Source organism: Nilaparvata lugens, chromosome 13, assembly GCF_014356525.2.
Source record: "Nilaparvata lugens isolate BPH chromosome 13, ASM1435652v1, whole genome shotgun sequence".
Lineage (NCBI taxonomy): Eukaryota > Metazoa > Arthropoda > Insecta > Hemiptera > Delphacidae > Nilaparvata > Nilaparvata lugens.
Genome location: NC_052516.1, coordinates 27,517,742 through 27,535,230, shown reverse-complemented (window position 1 = coordinate 27,535,230; position 17,489 = coordinate 27,517,742). Strand labels below are relative to the sequence as shown.

General features: G+C 36.6%; 1 protein-coding gene across 1 annotated transcript in view; it reads right to left on the bottom strand.

Annotated features, from left to right (window-relative positions):
• Window positions 1-17,489, bottom strand: part of LOC111064034 (E3 ubiquitin-protein ligase hyd) — a 99,970-nt gene that overhangs the window by 59,166 nt on the left and 23,315 nt on the right. Inside the window, exons 13-18 of the mRNA XM_039440410.1 lie at window positions 16,593-17,027; window positions 15,184-15,297; window positions 10,857-11,060; window positions 6,018-6,378; window positions 3,093-3,373; window positions 718-923 (exon numbers count right to left, since the gene is read on the bottom strand). Of these exons, the coding sequence (XP_039296344.1) occupies window positions 718-923; window positions 3,093-3,373; window positions 6,018-6,378; window positions 10,857-11,060; window positions 15,184-15,297; window positions 16,593-17,027 (1,601 nt within the window). The remainder of the gene's footprint in view (window positions 1-717; window positions 924-3,092; window positions 3,374-6,017; window positions 6,379-10,856; window positions 11,061-15,183; window positions 15,298-16,592; window positions 17,028-17,489) is intronic.

The window sequence follows — 17,489 nt, the reverse complement described above, 5'->3', positions numbered from 1 at the left end:
TGAGGTGTGCTGTGATCCGTGGTCGATCGACATAAGCCAAGGATTTCAAATAACCCCACATTGTGGAAATGAGCCTCGTTACTGAAAAAAAGTATCGCGTCTTCAGGCAGGTTGTCAATCAGCATACCACATGCATTTTGACCGGCAACAAAATCAATGGCAGTCAATTCTTGAACAACAGCCAATTTACAGAGATGATTCATAGGTCTTCATGGAAAATTCGTCGAACAGTGGAGTCAGAAATTGCCATAGCAGCTGCGAGTTTGCGAGCCGAACGCCGGGGAGAACGCACAACTGACTGCCTCACTCTTTCGATATTTTTTGGAGTTCTGATGGTTCGTTGAAGTCCATTTCTGGGTTTAGCGACACTTCCACACTCCCGAAATGAGTTAACCCACGACAAATCGAATTACGAACAGGAACGAGTCTGTGAGGAAGAATTTCAAATCGAGCGCGGAAGGCACGTTGCAACAACAAGTGATCGACCATTCGAAAAGAATCTCTCAACTGCGAAGGCCCGCTGCTCTCTAGACCGAAGCATGGTGGCTACTTACTTGAGGGAGGAAATTTGAAAACTTCTCCCTCCAGATGCGACCCCTCCTGCCCCTCTACACGACCAATTTACCGCGCGGGAATTTTTAAAATAAGTAATTTTCTCTGGCGCACCTTGAACAATGAAATGAATAGTTGAAATGTTATTTGATTTAGTTTAATGACCTGATTGATGTGTTCAGTTCCAGTCCAGGTGAAGCTGCAGGTGTCGTTGCAGCAGACGACATGCAGTGGCGAGTGGTCCGGGTTGGAGCCCTCGGGGAATATCATCTCCTCCAACACTTCCTGGTCGTACTTCGACTTATCGGCACCCGGATGTTGACCGGTGCTTGATGATTCCCCACTTTTACCCTGAGCAGATGGATCTGAACCTGAAAACCCATAAAATATTTATTAAATCACAAACATTACAATTATTGAATGAAAAGAAGGGACAAAGAGGGGGGGTAAAGAGAGAGAGAGATAGAGAGAGAGATTCTCTTAAAAACTGTCGAATTTAAACTGTATTCTGAATACTGGATAGAGAGCATGTATGAGAGACTTCCAATAAGTGAAGAGACAAAATTGTTTGTTTTATTCTGATTTGTAGTTTCAGATTGAAGATTTGACGTAGAAATTGAAATGGACATAACCTACATAATATTTGGACGATTTGAGAAGAAATTAGGAAAGAGTGCCCAAAAAAATTTAGGCAATAGCCTGTTTTTATTTTGTATTGTTTGCTCCATCCCATAACTAAGTAAATACATGAATAAAAACTAGTCTTCAAGATCGGCTCAACTTATCCTCATGAAACTTTCATGACATGTGGTCGGCCACCTTACGATAACATCTGAGTAGTCGTTGGATCATATTTTGTGATGATAACCTCTAATTCACTCAATTAACGATGTTCACTCAAGAATTGCACCACTCAAGTGGACACATGCTATCATTGGGCAACTTTGAGGTTATTTTCACGAAATATGATTGAACAAGTAAAAGTGATAGTACTCAAATGTGAAAGTAAAATTTATTATTAATTTATGATTTATTTTATAATGTTTTATTATTAATTATCCTGCCATCTTCATGTCCTGAGTTTCTTATGGATCAATTCAGCCGTTCCCAAGGAGTCGTAATTTGAAATTCAAATTCATTTATTTGCCATAAAATTACATACAAATTGATAAATAAATATTCTCAATTACAATATGACACTACCGGCAAAGAACAACTTGTGCTCCGGCAGTGGGTTCGAACAAATTGTCTCGTCATATTGAGCGTTTTTCATGCAATTTCAGACGGCGTTTCCAGAATCGTCAGGGCAGGAAGCTTTCCGATTGGCTGTCACCTGAAAATACGCCTAATGTGGTCTAGTCCATGGACACTGCCTTCTGCACTGAAGTTTCATGGTGCCTGTGATCGGAATGACTGTGACTGTGAGGTCGTTGGTCAGACCAATGCCATTAAATATTTAGGTGTGATTGTTGATGAAAAGCTTAACTGGTCTCAGCATATATCTATCATAAAAAACTATCTGTTACTCGTCCTGCGAAAATTCGATTTCTTGAATAAATTTCTCCCTTTAAATGTTCTTAGGCAGTTATATTTTGCATTTGTTGATCCAAAAATAAGTTATGGTATTAATTGTTGGGGCTCCACCTATATTTGTCACTTGAAGCCATTGATAACGGTGCAGAAATCGATAGTCCGTGTTATAAATAGAAAGGGTAGATATGAACATTCTTTTCCTCTATTTCAGTGCCTTGGATGTTTGCCTCTTAGATATATGTATGTGTTTAAGGTCCTGTATATGTTCTTTGTAATGTCTGGAAACGGTGGTCATACTTTGCTCAGGGATGTTCCCAGCTATCAAACTAGGAGAGTGACAGCTGATTTACTGAGACTTCCCAAATCGTATACCACTTGTTTCCAGAAATCGTTTGTATTTCTTGGCCCCAAGTTTTTTAATAACATCCCAATTGAAATCAAGAGGCTTCAAAATCAACTTGTTTTCAAAAAAAGAATTCTTAGATGGCTCAGAGGTCTTATGCCTGACCATTTAGAATCCTTATTCAATGTTATTTCGTAGTTAAAATGTAATTTTGGTGGCTGGCAATAAGCATTAGTAAGATGAGCTGTTTTTGGAAAGTGTGCAAGGTGTGTGAATGTGAGAGTGAATGGTTGCTAGTCTTTTCTTTCTCCTTTTATTCATGCATTTAAAATTAGTTGAAGTGATATTCATTCCTGCTTGCAAACGTGGAGTATTGTATACTTCCAGCAGGTAGTATGTTTTATTCCGATTCACAAATTTACCGTATATCTAATAAAACATACCAGTATTTATTTTATTAATCTTCCATTAATTATTTTTTATCTTACTGAGCTGAGTGTTTTGTTTTTCTTATTGATTCTGAATGTGAATATTGTGAGTTTGAATAAATAAAATTTGAATTTGAATTTGAAAATTAGTCCTAAACTAATCGTATCTATCTGAATCAACTCACCACCTAAAAGATACAGTATCACGTCAAAACGTATCACTTGAGTAGACTCACCACACTCCTGGCCCTGAAACAGCCATGTAGGATGCTTCCTGGGCGGCTGCTCTTCCTTGGGTCCACCAAACCAGGCCGACAGAACGTTCTTCAGTTTCTCCTCGGTGGAGCCTGTCTCCTCTGGCTGGGGGGGCATCGCACTTACCCCCCCTGGCCCATGGACACCCCCCGCCGGCTGGGGACGCAGGGCGATGCGCTGAATGGCGTCCATGATGTGGTGCGCCGCGTGGTACGCGCGACAAGCGATCGCCAGCATAAACGGCGTTTGGCCTTGCGCGTCCCTATCAAGCAAATCGACACAAATAATTTAGTATCATTCATTTTATAATCAATATCACTAGTAGTTAGGAGAACAGTAGAACTCGCTACACTCACTAACGTCACTACTCACACACAAACACACATACAAATTGGATTTAGAGTATGATGATATATGACTTATTAAATAGAATTCGCTTCGCTCATTCAATTACGATATGGCCATATATCTGTAATAATCAAAATAAATATTTATTCAATTCATTTAGGCTATTCACTGAGTTACCAATTTACTGAGATGAGAATAAGCAGAGCCCAAAACTGTTGTTTCCGAATTTTGATGGATAGAGCTGGATTTGCACACAACGGTGACAGTGAACAGGGAAAATATTATTACCATATATTATAATGGTATTATTTGTACTCACTCGGCCGGGCTGGGTAAGAATAGTCCAATTAGATATCGTTAGAATTTATTATATTTTCAATATCGTGTGCGAATCCAGCTTAAAACAAAAGTTTCCAAGAAAACGGATATGTTTTTCTCACTTTTCTAAAATTTAAATCCAATTTTCAATGCATAACAACATAGACTGAACTACAAAATAATATAATACTATAGATAAACTATTCAAGCAAATTTCAACATAATAATAATAATAATAACTTTTATTCACTTCATTGTACAATTTTACAAAGCATAAAACTTAAAAAATATTAAGTGCACTCCTCATTAGGCTAGGCCTGCGTCGAGGAGTTCGTCTTATGAATTACAGAAAATATATAAGAAAAACGATTCAGCTGCTTCAAGTACTATATAGAGCTACTTACATAAATAGTATTATCTTATGCCATCTAAACAAAAATACACATCTTCCACAAAAATAAACAAATTGATTACAATGCTTAGTTTATATAGCCTAGTTTACAGAATAAAGTTGAACATATTTCAATGAAAAAAAAATGAAACGAAACAATTTATGAAGCCGATAAATACAGTCTTAACCTTCTACAGAAAATCGATAATGAGGACTCTCTAGAAATATCGAAAGGTAAAACATTAAATAATCGAGGACCCTGAAAGGCTGCATGACCAGCCGCAGATGCAGTTACACATCTCGGCTCATACAGTTTCTCTCTGGCTTGACCACGAGTTGTATATCCATGTTCAGGAGTCACTGGAAAATCTAATGGTCGTTCAAATACATATTTTAATAAGTTCAATTTATATAAATCCTCAGGGCTTAGAACTTTGAATTCTTTATAGATTAGGTTAGTGGGATATCTAACTGGTCTATTCAGACATATTTTTACAATTTTCTTATATTGCAAAATAAGGGGTTGTAAGATGGAAGATCCACAACCTCCCCATCCAACAATGCCGTATTCAATTACAGAAGAGATTAGGGCAAGGAATACCATCCTCAACTGGTACAATGGAAGAATATTTCTCAATTGAACAAACTTATAAAATGTTTTCCTTAATCTATTACAAACATAAGAAATATGTGGCTCCCACCTTAGTCAAGAATCTATCATGATGCCTAGGTATTTTACAGAATCATGAACAAAGAGAGGAACACACTGGCAATAAGACTGATTACAGTCAGGTTTATGAATAATTATTTTAAGTTGGTACTCCTCAGGGGGCTTACCAGCCATTGTGAGGTAAAAGGGTAGAACCACAGTTTTATCTTTATTTATACATAATTTATTGTGGTCACACCAATTTTTTATCTTTGCTATACCACTATTTGCTTTCTTAAATGTTTCCATCCATGAATTTCCATGAAACAGAGCTACAGTGTCATCCGCAAAAGAGTAGAGAGAGCCACAGTCTAGATCAATATTTAATAAATCATTAATATAAATTAGGAATAGAATTGGGCCAAGCACTGTTCCTTGTGGAATCCCAGCTTCAACTCTCCTATCGTTGCTAATTGTATCATCAATTTTTACGGCTTGTGACCTTAAGTTTAAGTATGACCTAAAAAATTTCAAAACTATGCCTCTAAAACCGATAATTTCCATTTTATTTAGCAAGAGTTCATGGTCCACTGTGTCGAAAGCCTTTTGGAAGTCCAGAAAGATTCCCAAGCACTTTTTTCCTCTATCTAAATGATTTATAACTTCTCTACTCACTCTAAATATTGCATCAGAAGTATTAAGGCCACTCTGAAAACCCAATTGCGAACTATTTAAGATTTTATATTTATTTAAGTAGGATATTAGTCTCGACTTTACATATTTTTCTATAATTTTACTAATACTAGATAAGAGGGAAATGGGAATCAATACCAATTTAAATTTAGATTCAATATAATAGATACCAATTTCAATTGGAAAATATTTTTTAAATACCTGAATTAAATGAATGAGAAAGAATCTAATAACTTCACAGCCAACATGAGTTGGCTTCCATTCAAGAAGATCTGAATTGATTAATATTAAAATTTGAGAGGAATAGTACAAGCTAAGCTTGGTTTTCAACTTTTAGTGCCGGTTGCACATACGTCGGTTAAATTTTAATCGTGATTAATTCCATCCTTTCAAAAAAGCCTTCTCTGATTGGTTCTTGTGAAATCAATCACGGTTAAAATTTAACCGGATTTTGTGCAACCGGGCCCTAGATTATGATATATATTATTGAATTATGCAGATCATTACTTGGCACTCAAGAGCTGCCTGAGATGCGGCGCAAACAGCGGACAGTCGCAGATCAACTTGAGAGCGGCGAGCGCGTTGTTGCGTCGCTCCGCCGGATCGGCCACAGTGACGGCACCACCGCCTCCACCGGCGGCCGCTGCTGTCGATCCGCCGCCTCCTGCCGCCTGCGGCTGTTTGCCACCTCCGCCCATTAGACTGTCCTCGTCGCCCGATGCTCCGCCGCCCGTCTCAAAGGTGTCCGGTGGCCAGCCCATAGTGGGGATTGGCTCTCCTTCTGCTACCACCACACCGCTACCGCTTCCGCTCACCGCTACCCCGACACCACCGCCCCCGCCACCGCTGGCATCTCTATCTAGTTCCCCTGCAACAATAACAATACCATTCATCACTATACATTATTTATCTAAAAACACTTCACTTACATGAGCTACTTTTGAACAAATTAATAAAAACAATATAAAAATCTTGTACCTAGTACCCTTTATTTTTAAAAAACTTTAAAATAGTTCAACGACTAGTTTCGATCCTAACTTAGGTCATTTTGACAAATTTAAAATAGTTCAACGACTAGTTTCGATCCTAACTTAGGTCATTTTGACAACTTTAAAATAGTTCGACTAGTTTCGACCCTAACTTAGGTCATTTTTGCAACTTTAAAATAGTTCTAAGACTAGTTTCGATCCTAACTTAGGTCATTTTGACAACTTTAAAATAGTTCGACTAGTTTCGACCCTAACTTAGGTCATTTTTGCAACTTTAAAATAGTTCTAAGACTAGTTTCGATCCTAACTTAGGTCATTTTGACAACTTTAAAATAGTTCGACTAGTTTCGACCCTGACTTAGGTCATTTTTACAACTTTAAAATAGTTCAACGACTAGTTTCGATCCTAACTTAGGTCATTTTTGCAACTTTAAAATAGTTCTACGACTAGTTTCGATCCTAACTTAGGTCATTTTTACAACTTTAAAATAGTTCAACGACTAGTTTCGATCCTAACTTAGGTCATTTTTGCAACTTTAAAATAGTTCTACGACTAGTTTCGATCCTAACTTAGGTCATTTTGACAACTTTAAAATAGTTCGACTAGTTTCGACCCTAACTTAGGTCATTTTTACAACTTTAAAATAGTTCAACGACTAGTTTCGATCCTAACTTATGAATAACAGCTGTGCTTCTAGAGGAGAAAATTGTTTTAATTTTCAGAACAAAATATCTCAAATTAATATCTTTCTGATTTAAAATTGATATTGTATCAAGTGTTTGTGTTTTGTTTCAATGTGGAAGTTAGTGACATTAGTTGGAAAGTCGCACATAACCTTTATTTGGACAATTTATTTTATGAAATTGGGATGAAAAGAAGTTTTGGGCTGTAGTCTGTTTCTTTGTCCTTAAGTTGATTGTAAATTATACATAAATAAATAAGTTAATGATAAGTTAGGGTCGAAACTAGTCGTTGAACTATTTTCAAGTTTTTAAAAATAAATGATACAAGATTTTTATATTGTTTTTATTAATTATTTATGTATTTGATACATTCATTTCATTCATTGTAAAGAGCAATCTTATGTTAATATATATATAATTTATCATGCCATTGGAGGAAAAACTAGGCTGAACCTGTACTACTGTCCAAAAATTTTGATAGAATGTTTATGTTGACAGAATCATTCGTAACTTATTATGAATGATTGAGAAAGGAACCTATATAGATTAACCTATTATTGAAATTTATCAATGCTTTAAACATGTCTATGGTAATAAAGATTCTTATTCTTATTCTTAACAACAGGTTATCCAAAACTATTATTCTTCTATTTCTTTTAAGGGCCAAAACTGTTACTTCCCCATAGAAATTTACGAAAAATAGATTATTGTTTACTTAATAACTTATTATTAAATCAGCTTACACAAAACTGGCCTACTACAGCAGTCATTGTTTACCCAGAGCAAAAATTAAATTAATCAAAATCAAATTTATTCACCAATTAACAACAGTGTTACAAGAAAATAAGTAAATAATTTTTTGTTAAATACTTTGCGTGGCTAGAAAAAGAAATCTTGTGCTTTAGCCAAGAGTTCAAACATTCGTAATACACAAACAATACATTTACAAAAACAATAAGACATAATACAACAACTATAAATTACAAAATGTTGATTATTTCAGTCTACAGAGAATAAGCAATAACAAAGTCAACTGTCAACATGGAATTGTAAGCTGTCTATTCAGGAACTTTAATAAGATATATTTGTGATGCCAATGTACTAATAAGCGAAATAAAATAAATATAATTACCAAGACAAAAATTGCCGAACATTTTTCATTGTAATGTAGAATTAATTTCAAGAATTTCGTTTATTAAAGAAAATATTTTTGTATCATCAAGTAGTATAATGTTGAAGTATTTAACAATGATGCACAGGTTACAATTTCTAGGAATTGTAAGTGTGTAATTTATAGGAGTAATTGTGTAAAGTATACTAATATACTACTTTTTTCTTTTGAAAAAATACTAATGATCTTTTACCGAAAATTACTCATTGATCATAGCGTTCTATGTTTTTATGATCAAACAAACTCCAACTTTAAATAATTTATTCAAACTCTAATTGCTGAACATGATAAGTTAGATACTTCAATGTTTAAACAAAACAATTACAAGATACAGAGTTGAATGTGTGCTTCAATTTTAATAGTCACTTAGTTCAAAGTTATAGACCTATTAATCATTTCCAATAAACACAAAATTATAGTTGAACCCACAGCGAAAAGCACCTCCTACTTTTTTTAAATTTCTTGCCGCCTTATTTAATCCGGGTTTAATCTCAGTTTGGTTTTAATCTTACTTAAGACTCAAGTACGGGCAGTTCTCTTGAAAAGACGCTTAGAATCAGCACTACTTTTTTCAATTTTTTTGCTCCAATCAAAGAATTTTTAAAATTAGAGATAATACCAGACATATTACTCACGTATTAGAACCGCCAACTTACGTTTCGGTACAAATTAGTCAAATAATACATCAAATTTAGACTAGTATAACGTTTATAGTGTGTTTTTTGTATTTTTTGTAAAGTCGTTAAATATTTCACAAAGTCATTTGTTGCGAGTAGTCGTTCTTTTGCAGTCATTTTTTTGCAAAGTCATTTGTTTTTAATAAATCAGTAGAATCGATCCCCAAAACCATACAACTTTGTCCAAAGAAACTCATAGAATACAACAGATGAAATTCAGATAAAATTGAAGCTTGATAACAGAAAACCTCAAAAACTAACAAAATGTGTGACAAATTTCATTCAAATTTGGTCAAAGTCTACCACACCAAACTCATCAACACTAATACTACAAGCTCAAATCTACAAATACCAACCAACACACAACATAAGAATGCATTTAAGATACGAGATAGACTTCGAAAGAAGAGAGGAATGAGATATACAGTATTTGCAATAGGAAGACAGAGACCTCAATAGTTCCCGTTTATATAGGAAAACTTTACCTTAAAGTTTTTCAAACATTAAGTTGGATAGGACAGTACGGAGGGTATTATTTGAAAACTAAATATTTCAAAATAGCCTGCCTAAATAGGACAGGAAGAACAACAGACTGGATACTCCTAGAATGCAAGGGCCCAAAAACATTCAGAATACATTCATCACTAATTTGATGTTGAGATTGTGGAATGGAATGAATGAATTAATACCAATCCAGCTACGAAGACTGATCTGAAATGCATTGCCACTTGAAAATTCATCTGTGATTTGAAAAGGACAGGTTAGGTAACGTTCTACAAGACAGGTCTGGATCATTACTTGAAAATGCATCTGATGATTACGACATGTTAAGGTTCTAGTCTTCAACATAACATTGAATGGGCCAGTCACTATCATAACGTTTCACCATACATTTTCGACTGGACAGGCGAAAACCTATACGAAGAATAGCTGACGAACAAGCAAGCACGAAGAAAGAGCTCCAATAGAGGTCTGCAGGCAAAAGCACTATAAGAAAAATTGCAAATCGATCCTTTCTATCTGCAACTACAAAACGTTTGAGAAATGAACATCTGAAGAGCCTGATGTAGTTTGAGGTTATGTTTTGCAATTATTCGATGTTGTTGTGTTTACTGCTTCCGTGTAAAAGTCTTCCACACATTCCATATTGTTGACTTGTTTACGTTCTGAATTTATCAGTGAAATTGAATAATTTTGTAAGCTTGCCATCTTGCAGTTTAGGTTCGGAACCCACCTAAGTTTAGGTGGTTCGGAGACCACATAAAGCTGTAGGTCCATCATTCGTCTCATTAGCCACGCACAAGCTTGAGGCTCTTGTGATCTTCATCCTCAGTTTGGGTTTAGGCTCGTAACAGGTGATTATATGCCAATATTAAAGTAGTAAGTCATTTTCAACAGCCTTCTGAATGGTAGCACAGTCACAGTATGGACACCTGTAATTTGTTTCTCAGTTGAAAATGTACGATGAAACGTATCGTTAGTGTCAAGTAGTGGAGATGCACATCTACATTGATTGAGTGGATACCCAGTGAAAACTGTTCAGGAATAAGATGATGCATTGAATGAATCCCCAATGAAAACTGTTCAGACATAGGAACTTTGACGTGCCCCTTGTCATAATTGATTGACTGGATACCCAGTGAAAACTGTTTAGGAATAAGATGCACATCTACATTCATTGGATGAATCACCAGTGAAAACTGATCAAGTGCCCCTCGTCATAGCAATGTGGATGGCGAATTGAATTGAAATGAAACATTGAAAGGACAGTATGGAAGACTGACTAGCACTGGCAAGCCCGACACACACACGCAACGCTACGAACCTGCGACGGCGGGGGGGCGAGCGGCGGCCGTGGCACGTCTCATCATTTCGCGCACTGTGATTGGTCGCTGTTGTTGTTGTTGTTGCTGTTGTTGTTGTTGTTGTGCTGCTAGCATGGCACTCATCGAGTCCAGTTTGGGAGCAGCCTGCTGAGTCCCTCCTCCAACTCCTCCTCCTCCTCCTCCACCAACAACGCTGCTTTTCTCTAAACGGAGACAAACACAAGAGCACACATCCATCGATTGTTGCCAGCACAACAGAGAGAGGGAGAGAAAGAGAGATATAAAGAAAGTGAAAGACGAAGAGCTACTACAGGAGAAGTGACATGAAACTGAGATTCTTTTGGGAGGAATGAATATACAGTTTCAGAGGTGGGTTCTGTCATGACTGACATCATAACAGAGGAAGAGAGAGGGAAAAGAGAGAAAGTGGCAGACTGAGTGCTACAGAAGTGACATAGAACTGACTGAGTCTCTTTTGGGAGGAATGGATATCGTTTATACCAAACTATATCAGGTGAGTTCTGTCATGACTGACATTAGATACATTTTGACAGAGGAAGGGAGTGCGTGAGAAAGAGAAGCAGATAGAGACTAATGAAATGGAACTGAGATACTTTTGGGAAGAATTAATATACAATATAAGAGGTGGGTTCTGTCATAACTGACAGTGGATACATCATAACAGAGGAAGAGAGAGAAAAAGAGATGAAGAGGCAGACATAGAGCTGCAGAAGTGAAATATAACTTACTGAGTTTCTTTTGGGAGGAGTGGATATCATTTATACTAAACTATACTAAACTACATCAGCTGAGATCTGTCATAACTGACATTGGATACATTTTAACACAGGAAGGGAGTGTGTGAGGAGAGGAGAGGCAGACGGAGTGCTACAGAAGTGACATAAGCTACAAGTTTGGGTCAAATAGTTGAAGAAAAATGTTAAATATCTATAAATTAGGATAATTGTTTCCAACAATCCTGATCGTTAGAAGTTCATCACTGAAAAGTGTCAAGTTGAATATTATAATTAGGATTTTCTCAGACTACACATCAAAGTGTAAACTAGTCGAAATATGTAGTCTGTATCTAGTCGCTATTGATTCGATTATAAGTTGGATGAGACGAAGAGAGTAAGATAGGTTTGAGAAAGTAGGGGATGGAAAATTAAAATGGAATGTGGAAAGGAATTTAATGGATGTTTACATTTTAGGTGGGTATTGTTGCTTTATCAAGAAGCATAGTCTTATTTGCCATTTGCCATTATAAGGGTATTCAAATTGTCAATCTTTGCTTCAAATAATGTGAAAGGAAGGGAAGGGTAGAGAAAAACTATCAACTTCAAGGTATGACTTGATATTCCTGTCTTCGCTGACAAATATTCTCTTCCCCTAATATCTCAGTGAAATTTTCCATCTAATGTACGAACTGCTTAGATGAGGTGGAGTTTTGTCGAAGACTAAATTGGAAGAAAGAGAATATATAAGAAGAAGAGAAATGTGTCAAGGAACACATAGATAATATTCAGAAGAATGAATCTTGTGTTACTGTGACTGCATTCAATTGTTTTGTAGTTCAATTTGTTTCAGACTAATAAATATCGATTCATACGAAAATTTTTCGAGTGAAAATTCGATAGTCGAACTTCTAATGGAGATGATCGAACATTCATGATAGTAAAATTGTGCTCAGAGATTAAATGACACCAATCAAGTGACGACAATTTCAAGTGACCAATCAAGTGAGACTACAACGATTTATGACTACTTGTTCACACCTATAACAGTTTGCTGGGCCTCACTTATCCCTACTAAGCTAAAGCCGACACTACTCAATCACTGTTTTTTCTTGTGTTGCTATGTAGAAATCCATTATACTGATTCAAACAAATTCTATCCAGCAATCCTACACAAAGTTGGTGAAAAACTCAATTCGTATTTATTTTTTTCAATTGAAAGCTGCCTTCTGCAATGTTCAATTGACGAATGATAAATGTATTGATTCTTGATTTTTCAATTTTCTGTTGCATTTAATCAAAATAGGTAATCTTTTAGCAAATGGACAGTATTGAGATTTTTCTGTTGCATCTAATCAAAGTAGGTAAATATTTTAGCAAATGGACAGTATTGAGATTTTTCTGTTGCATCTAAATCGAAGTAAATACTCGTATATGTAAACAAGTAGATACCGGGCAATCAAAAAATCTCTCCGCAGTACCTGCGTTCTGTTTTAGCTGAAGATTGTGTTCTGTTTAGAAACCCATTAGACAAGTTACTCCCACTTCTTTCCCCCTCTACTGTAATGAATGTACACGTAAGTTTAGTAGATTAACACCTTGCTATTGTTATAAATACTTGTTTTTGAGTGATGGAGTGTTTTTTTAGTTTAAAGTTCACTGCGGAGGAGTTTTTTGATCACCCTGTATTATTGAGATGTTTTCTGTTGTATCAAGATCAAAGTGGGTAATATTTTAGCAAGTAGACAATATTGAGATTTTTCAATTGAGAAGATGTTGAGGATGTTATTGTCTACTTTGTAACACTGTGCTATCCCTCATTCCCTTACATGTCCTACCTACTGTGTTCTACAGTTTTTATTAATTTTATATTCGCTGTACTTGTACTCTTATTGTAACACCGGATAATTATTTGAATGTAGCGATTTTAATGAAACTCTGTATCTTGTAATTCGAATTGAAACTTTAAAACACTCTTGTATCTGAATTCTAGTAGAATGAATTGGCATGTTTCCACACACCATGTAATTTGAATCGTATCTTACATTATTTTGCTGAATTCAAATAGAATAATAAATGGGTTTCTTTTGAATATTGAAACAAAATATCACACTTTGAAGAATTCAAATAATTGAAAGAGCTCATTATTCATTCGATGGATTATACTAATATTGTTCCATGCTCCTCTTAAGGCCCGCCGCAAAGTAGACCCACGCTAATCCACGAAAAGCAACCCACGCCGAGGAATGTTTTGTAAACCATTGCTACAGAATTATTCATATTCAATCAGCTGACAAGTGGATTATTCATTGCATGTATTACACAGATGTCTGGAGTAAGCCTACCAATGATTTACAAAACATCCCACTGCGTGGATTGCTTTTCGTGGATTAGCGTTGGTCTACTTTCGGCGGGCCTAAGGCTGGCCACTAACGGTTTAACGTGAATGCACACACGCTAAATCAGGGAAAGGCTTCTAACATAAAACAAACAACCAATAACAATAAATAAACAATTGGAAAAATACAATTTATAATGATAGAAGAATAATTAAACCTCAAATAGAGCAGCGAAGAAAAAATAAACAACATAGAATGAAAATACAAGAACCTAACCTCAAAATTTTTTTCGCGAAGCCTTTCGCTGTGATCAGAGCTGTAATGACAAAACAATGTAAGTCAACTTACTGTGAATGCGCATGCTCGTTCAACCGTTAGTGGTCAGCCTAATAAATAAGAAGAATCTATAAAGAGATTCATTTCAAACTATCAGCATTGGTTAAATGGAAAGCGTTGGTGTTATTCTCATGGAATGCTAACAGTTCAAACTGAATAGCAGAGAAATTCAATCAATTATCTACCTAAACGTCGGATAATTTTTTTTAATAAATCAGAACTCACCTGAAGCTATAGGTTCACTCACCTCTTAGAATCATTCTCATTACCCACACACAAACCTAGATCTTATGTGGGCATCACCCTCAACAAAAAGAAATATTGTTAAAAAATTATATGACTGAAGCCCACGGTTAAAACCACCACGGTTTAAACGGAGATAGATATCAGCTGTTTGTTCACACCCGGAATTAAACACATTATGCGACTGCGACCATTTTTTCTTCATAATTATTATAATAATGGATTAGAATTAAACGTAGATGGTGCATAAATGGCCCGTAATGACTAAATGACTTTTGAATTTTCAAAATGATATACACTAATTGTTGGCAAATATAAATGAGCTGTGCTGAGAATAATTTATTTTATCTATAAAGAAATTCACTTTCAACTCTCAGCATTCCAAATCATTTACGCGTCCCAATCAACCTATGCTGACAGCTCCAAGTGAATCTCACTATATCTCTATTTGTAATTTATTGAAAAAAGAATAATGGCAGATAATTCAGTCAGGCTGTTACATTTTTAATAGTTTGAAGAAAATCTCATAATAGTTCTATTTGTAATTTATTGAAAATATTAATGGCAGATAAATCAGTCAAGCCGTTACATTTAACAGTAGATTTAATAAAAATTGGTGCCTTTTCAGGATTAGATTTGTTAGCAAATGAATAGGGTAGCCATTTGTCACTTACCAATATCAGTCTCCTTGTTGGATGTAGGCGTACACATGGAAACACAAGCATGCAGCACATTTCGATTGCCGTCACATCTTTCAGCCAGAATGGATTGGATCATTTCCGAATTTTCTGAAGAAAAAATAACAATACTTGTATTAATTGTTGAGTTTTCACGTACAATAAAGAAGAAATTTCAATTTCCTTAGCATGATATTCTTACAAAGTGGCATCTGTCAACTGTCAAGTCATTCCATGCAGTTATTGATTTATAACTTCGTTTGATTATGAATTTCAGTTTAATTTTGGCTCAATTATAGGTATTTTTCTTTTTTAATCACAGTTTAGTTTAGATTTCATTATGAAGGAAAATTTAAACGAGATGCCAATCCTTTTGGACATAACTTATTCTGGAGAAAATTCAAATTCCATCAACTGCTTTTCTTGACAGTGCCTATAGCTCAAATTCGAATTATTTATTTGCATTTTCATTCATTTACATTTTTTTAGCAACATATGCTCTTTTGTATCTTCTCAAAAACAACGCGTTGCATACGAAAAGATACACAAGGAGCTTTAATGTATCTTTCCATAAGCAACAGATGCTCTTTTGTATCTTCTCAAAAGCAACGCGTTGCATCCGAAAAGATACACAAGCAGCTTTAATGAATCTTTCCATAAGCAGCATTTATGCTCTTTTGTATCTTCTGAAAAGCAACGCATTGTATCCGAAAAGATACACAAGGAGCTTTTTGGAGTTGCGTCCTTTTAGCACAACACAGCCTATCAGAAGACATTTGTTCAACATGCTCTTTCCATTGTTGGTGATACGTTGCAACTCTCTCATTCATGAAGAATCTATGTGAGTATGGAGCTTTCTCCGTCTATTCTAGGGACCTAGGGTCTCTGAAGTCTGATGTTTTTCCAAAGCCGTGAATATTACCCCACGACCCATATACCTTGCCTATATGCCGTTTCAAAATCAAAGAGGCAAAGCTAAGGGACGCGTACTTCAACTAAGTTGTACCTGTTGTTTGTATCTTCTCAAAAGCAACGTGTTGCATCCGAGAAGATACACAAGGCGCTTTTTAGAGTTACGAACACAGCCTATCAGCTGACATTCGTTCAACTTGCTCTTTCCATTGTTGGTGATACGTTGCAACTCTCTCATTCATGGAGAATCTTTGTGTGTAGAGAGATTCCTTCAAGAAAGCTCTGTAGGGAGCTTCCTTCATCTTGGGTCTCTGAAGCCTGATGTTTTTGCAAAGCCGTGAATATTACCCAGCGAACTTATGTTTGTGATACCATGCAACTAGCCATGTGAACGATACCTTGCCTATATGCCGCTTAAAGTCACGGAGGAAACGTTACGGGTCGCGTACTGTAAAAGAAGAAAAATCAATGGATTGATAATGAATTGCACTCACTGGGCTCCTGCTGCAACTGCCGCAACACCACCCTGACAGCCTCCACGTCACACCTCAACACAGCGGCCATCAACAGCTGCTTGCGAAGCACGAGCACAACCAACGCCACCTGGTTCTTGAGTTGGCTGCCGTTGTTGACGCCGGCCAGAGCATGCGTGCCGGTCCCGATGCAAGCGACAGGCGGCAGGTCGAGCCACTGCGGGTCGCGGATCGAGTCGACCGAGTCCTTGGCCAGCGGGCACAGCGTCGAGTTGCCGTCGCGCAGCAGGAGGACACTCTCGTCGTCGCCCGTCCCCGTCAGGCTGATGTCGGCCGGCTCCAGGCCCAGGAAGGCCGCCGTGTCCGACGGGAACGGAGAGTCCTGCTCGATGCGGCCCGAGCACACGTTCACCTGCATGTAGCTCAGCTTTGCGTTCTTCACGATGCTGTGGATACCTAAAACACAATCACAAATTACAATAGGATCTATATTGAGCACGGAATAGACGTAAGCTGGATTCGTACACAACAGTGATATTCTGTTTTAGTTTGAGTATTAGTATTGTAAAGGGTTGAGTGTAAGAGAGGGCAGTTAGGCTAAGCCCTTCCTCTAACTTCGCCTTCCTAGGATTGAATAGAGACAGCAATTCAATTCAACAGTGAAAGTGAACAGTTTATTTATTTAGCGTATGGCAGTATACACAACACATTTATGATCACAAAATTCGAAAAAAAATAGAAAATTCATATACAAAACGAATGAAAATATCTTAGTCACTTTTGACCTGGAAATTAGAGGCATGCTTCCAGGGTATTCAAGTAGGCTATTGATGCTGGTTTAGCCACCAGGAAATCTTCATGTGCACCCGTGTATGCTGATCTGGGACACTCCTCCACTATGTGTCTCACAGTCTGGAC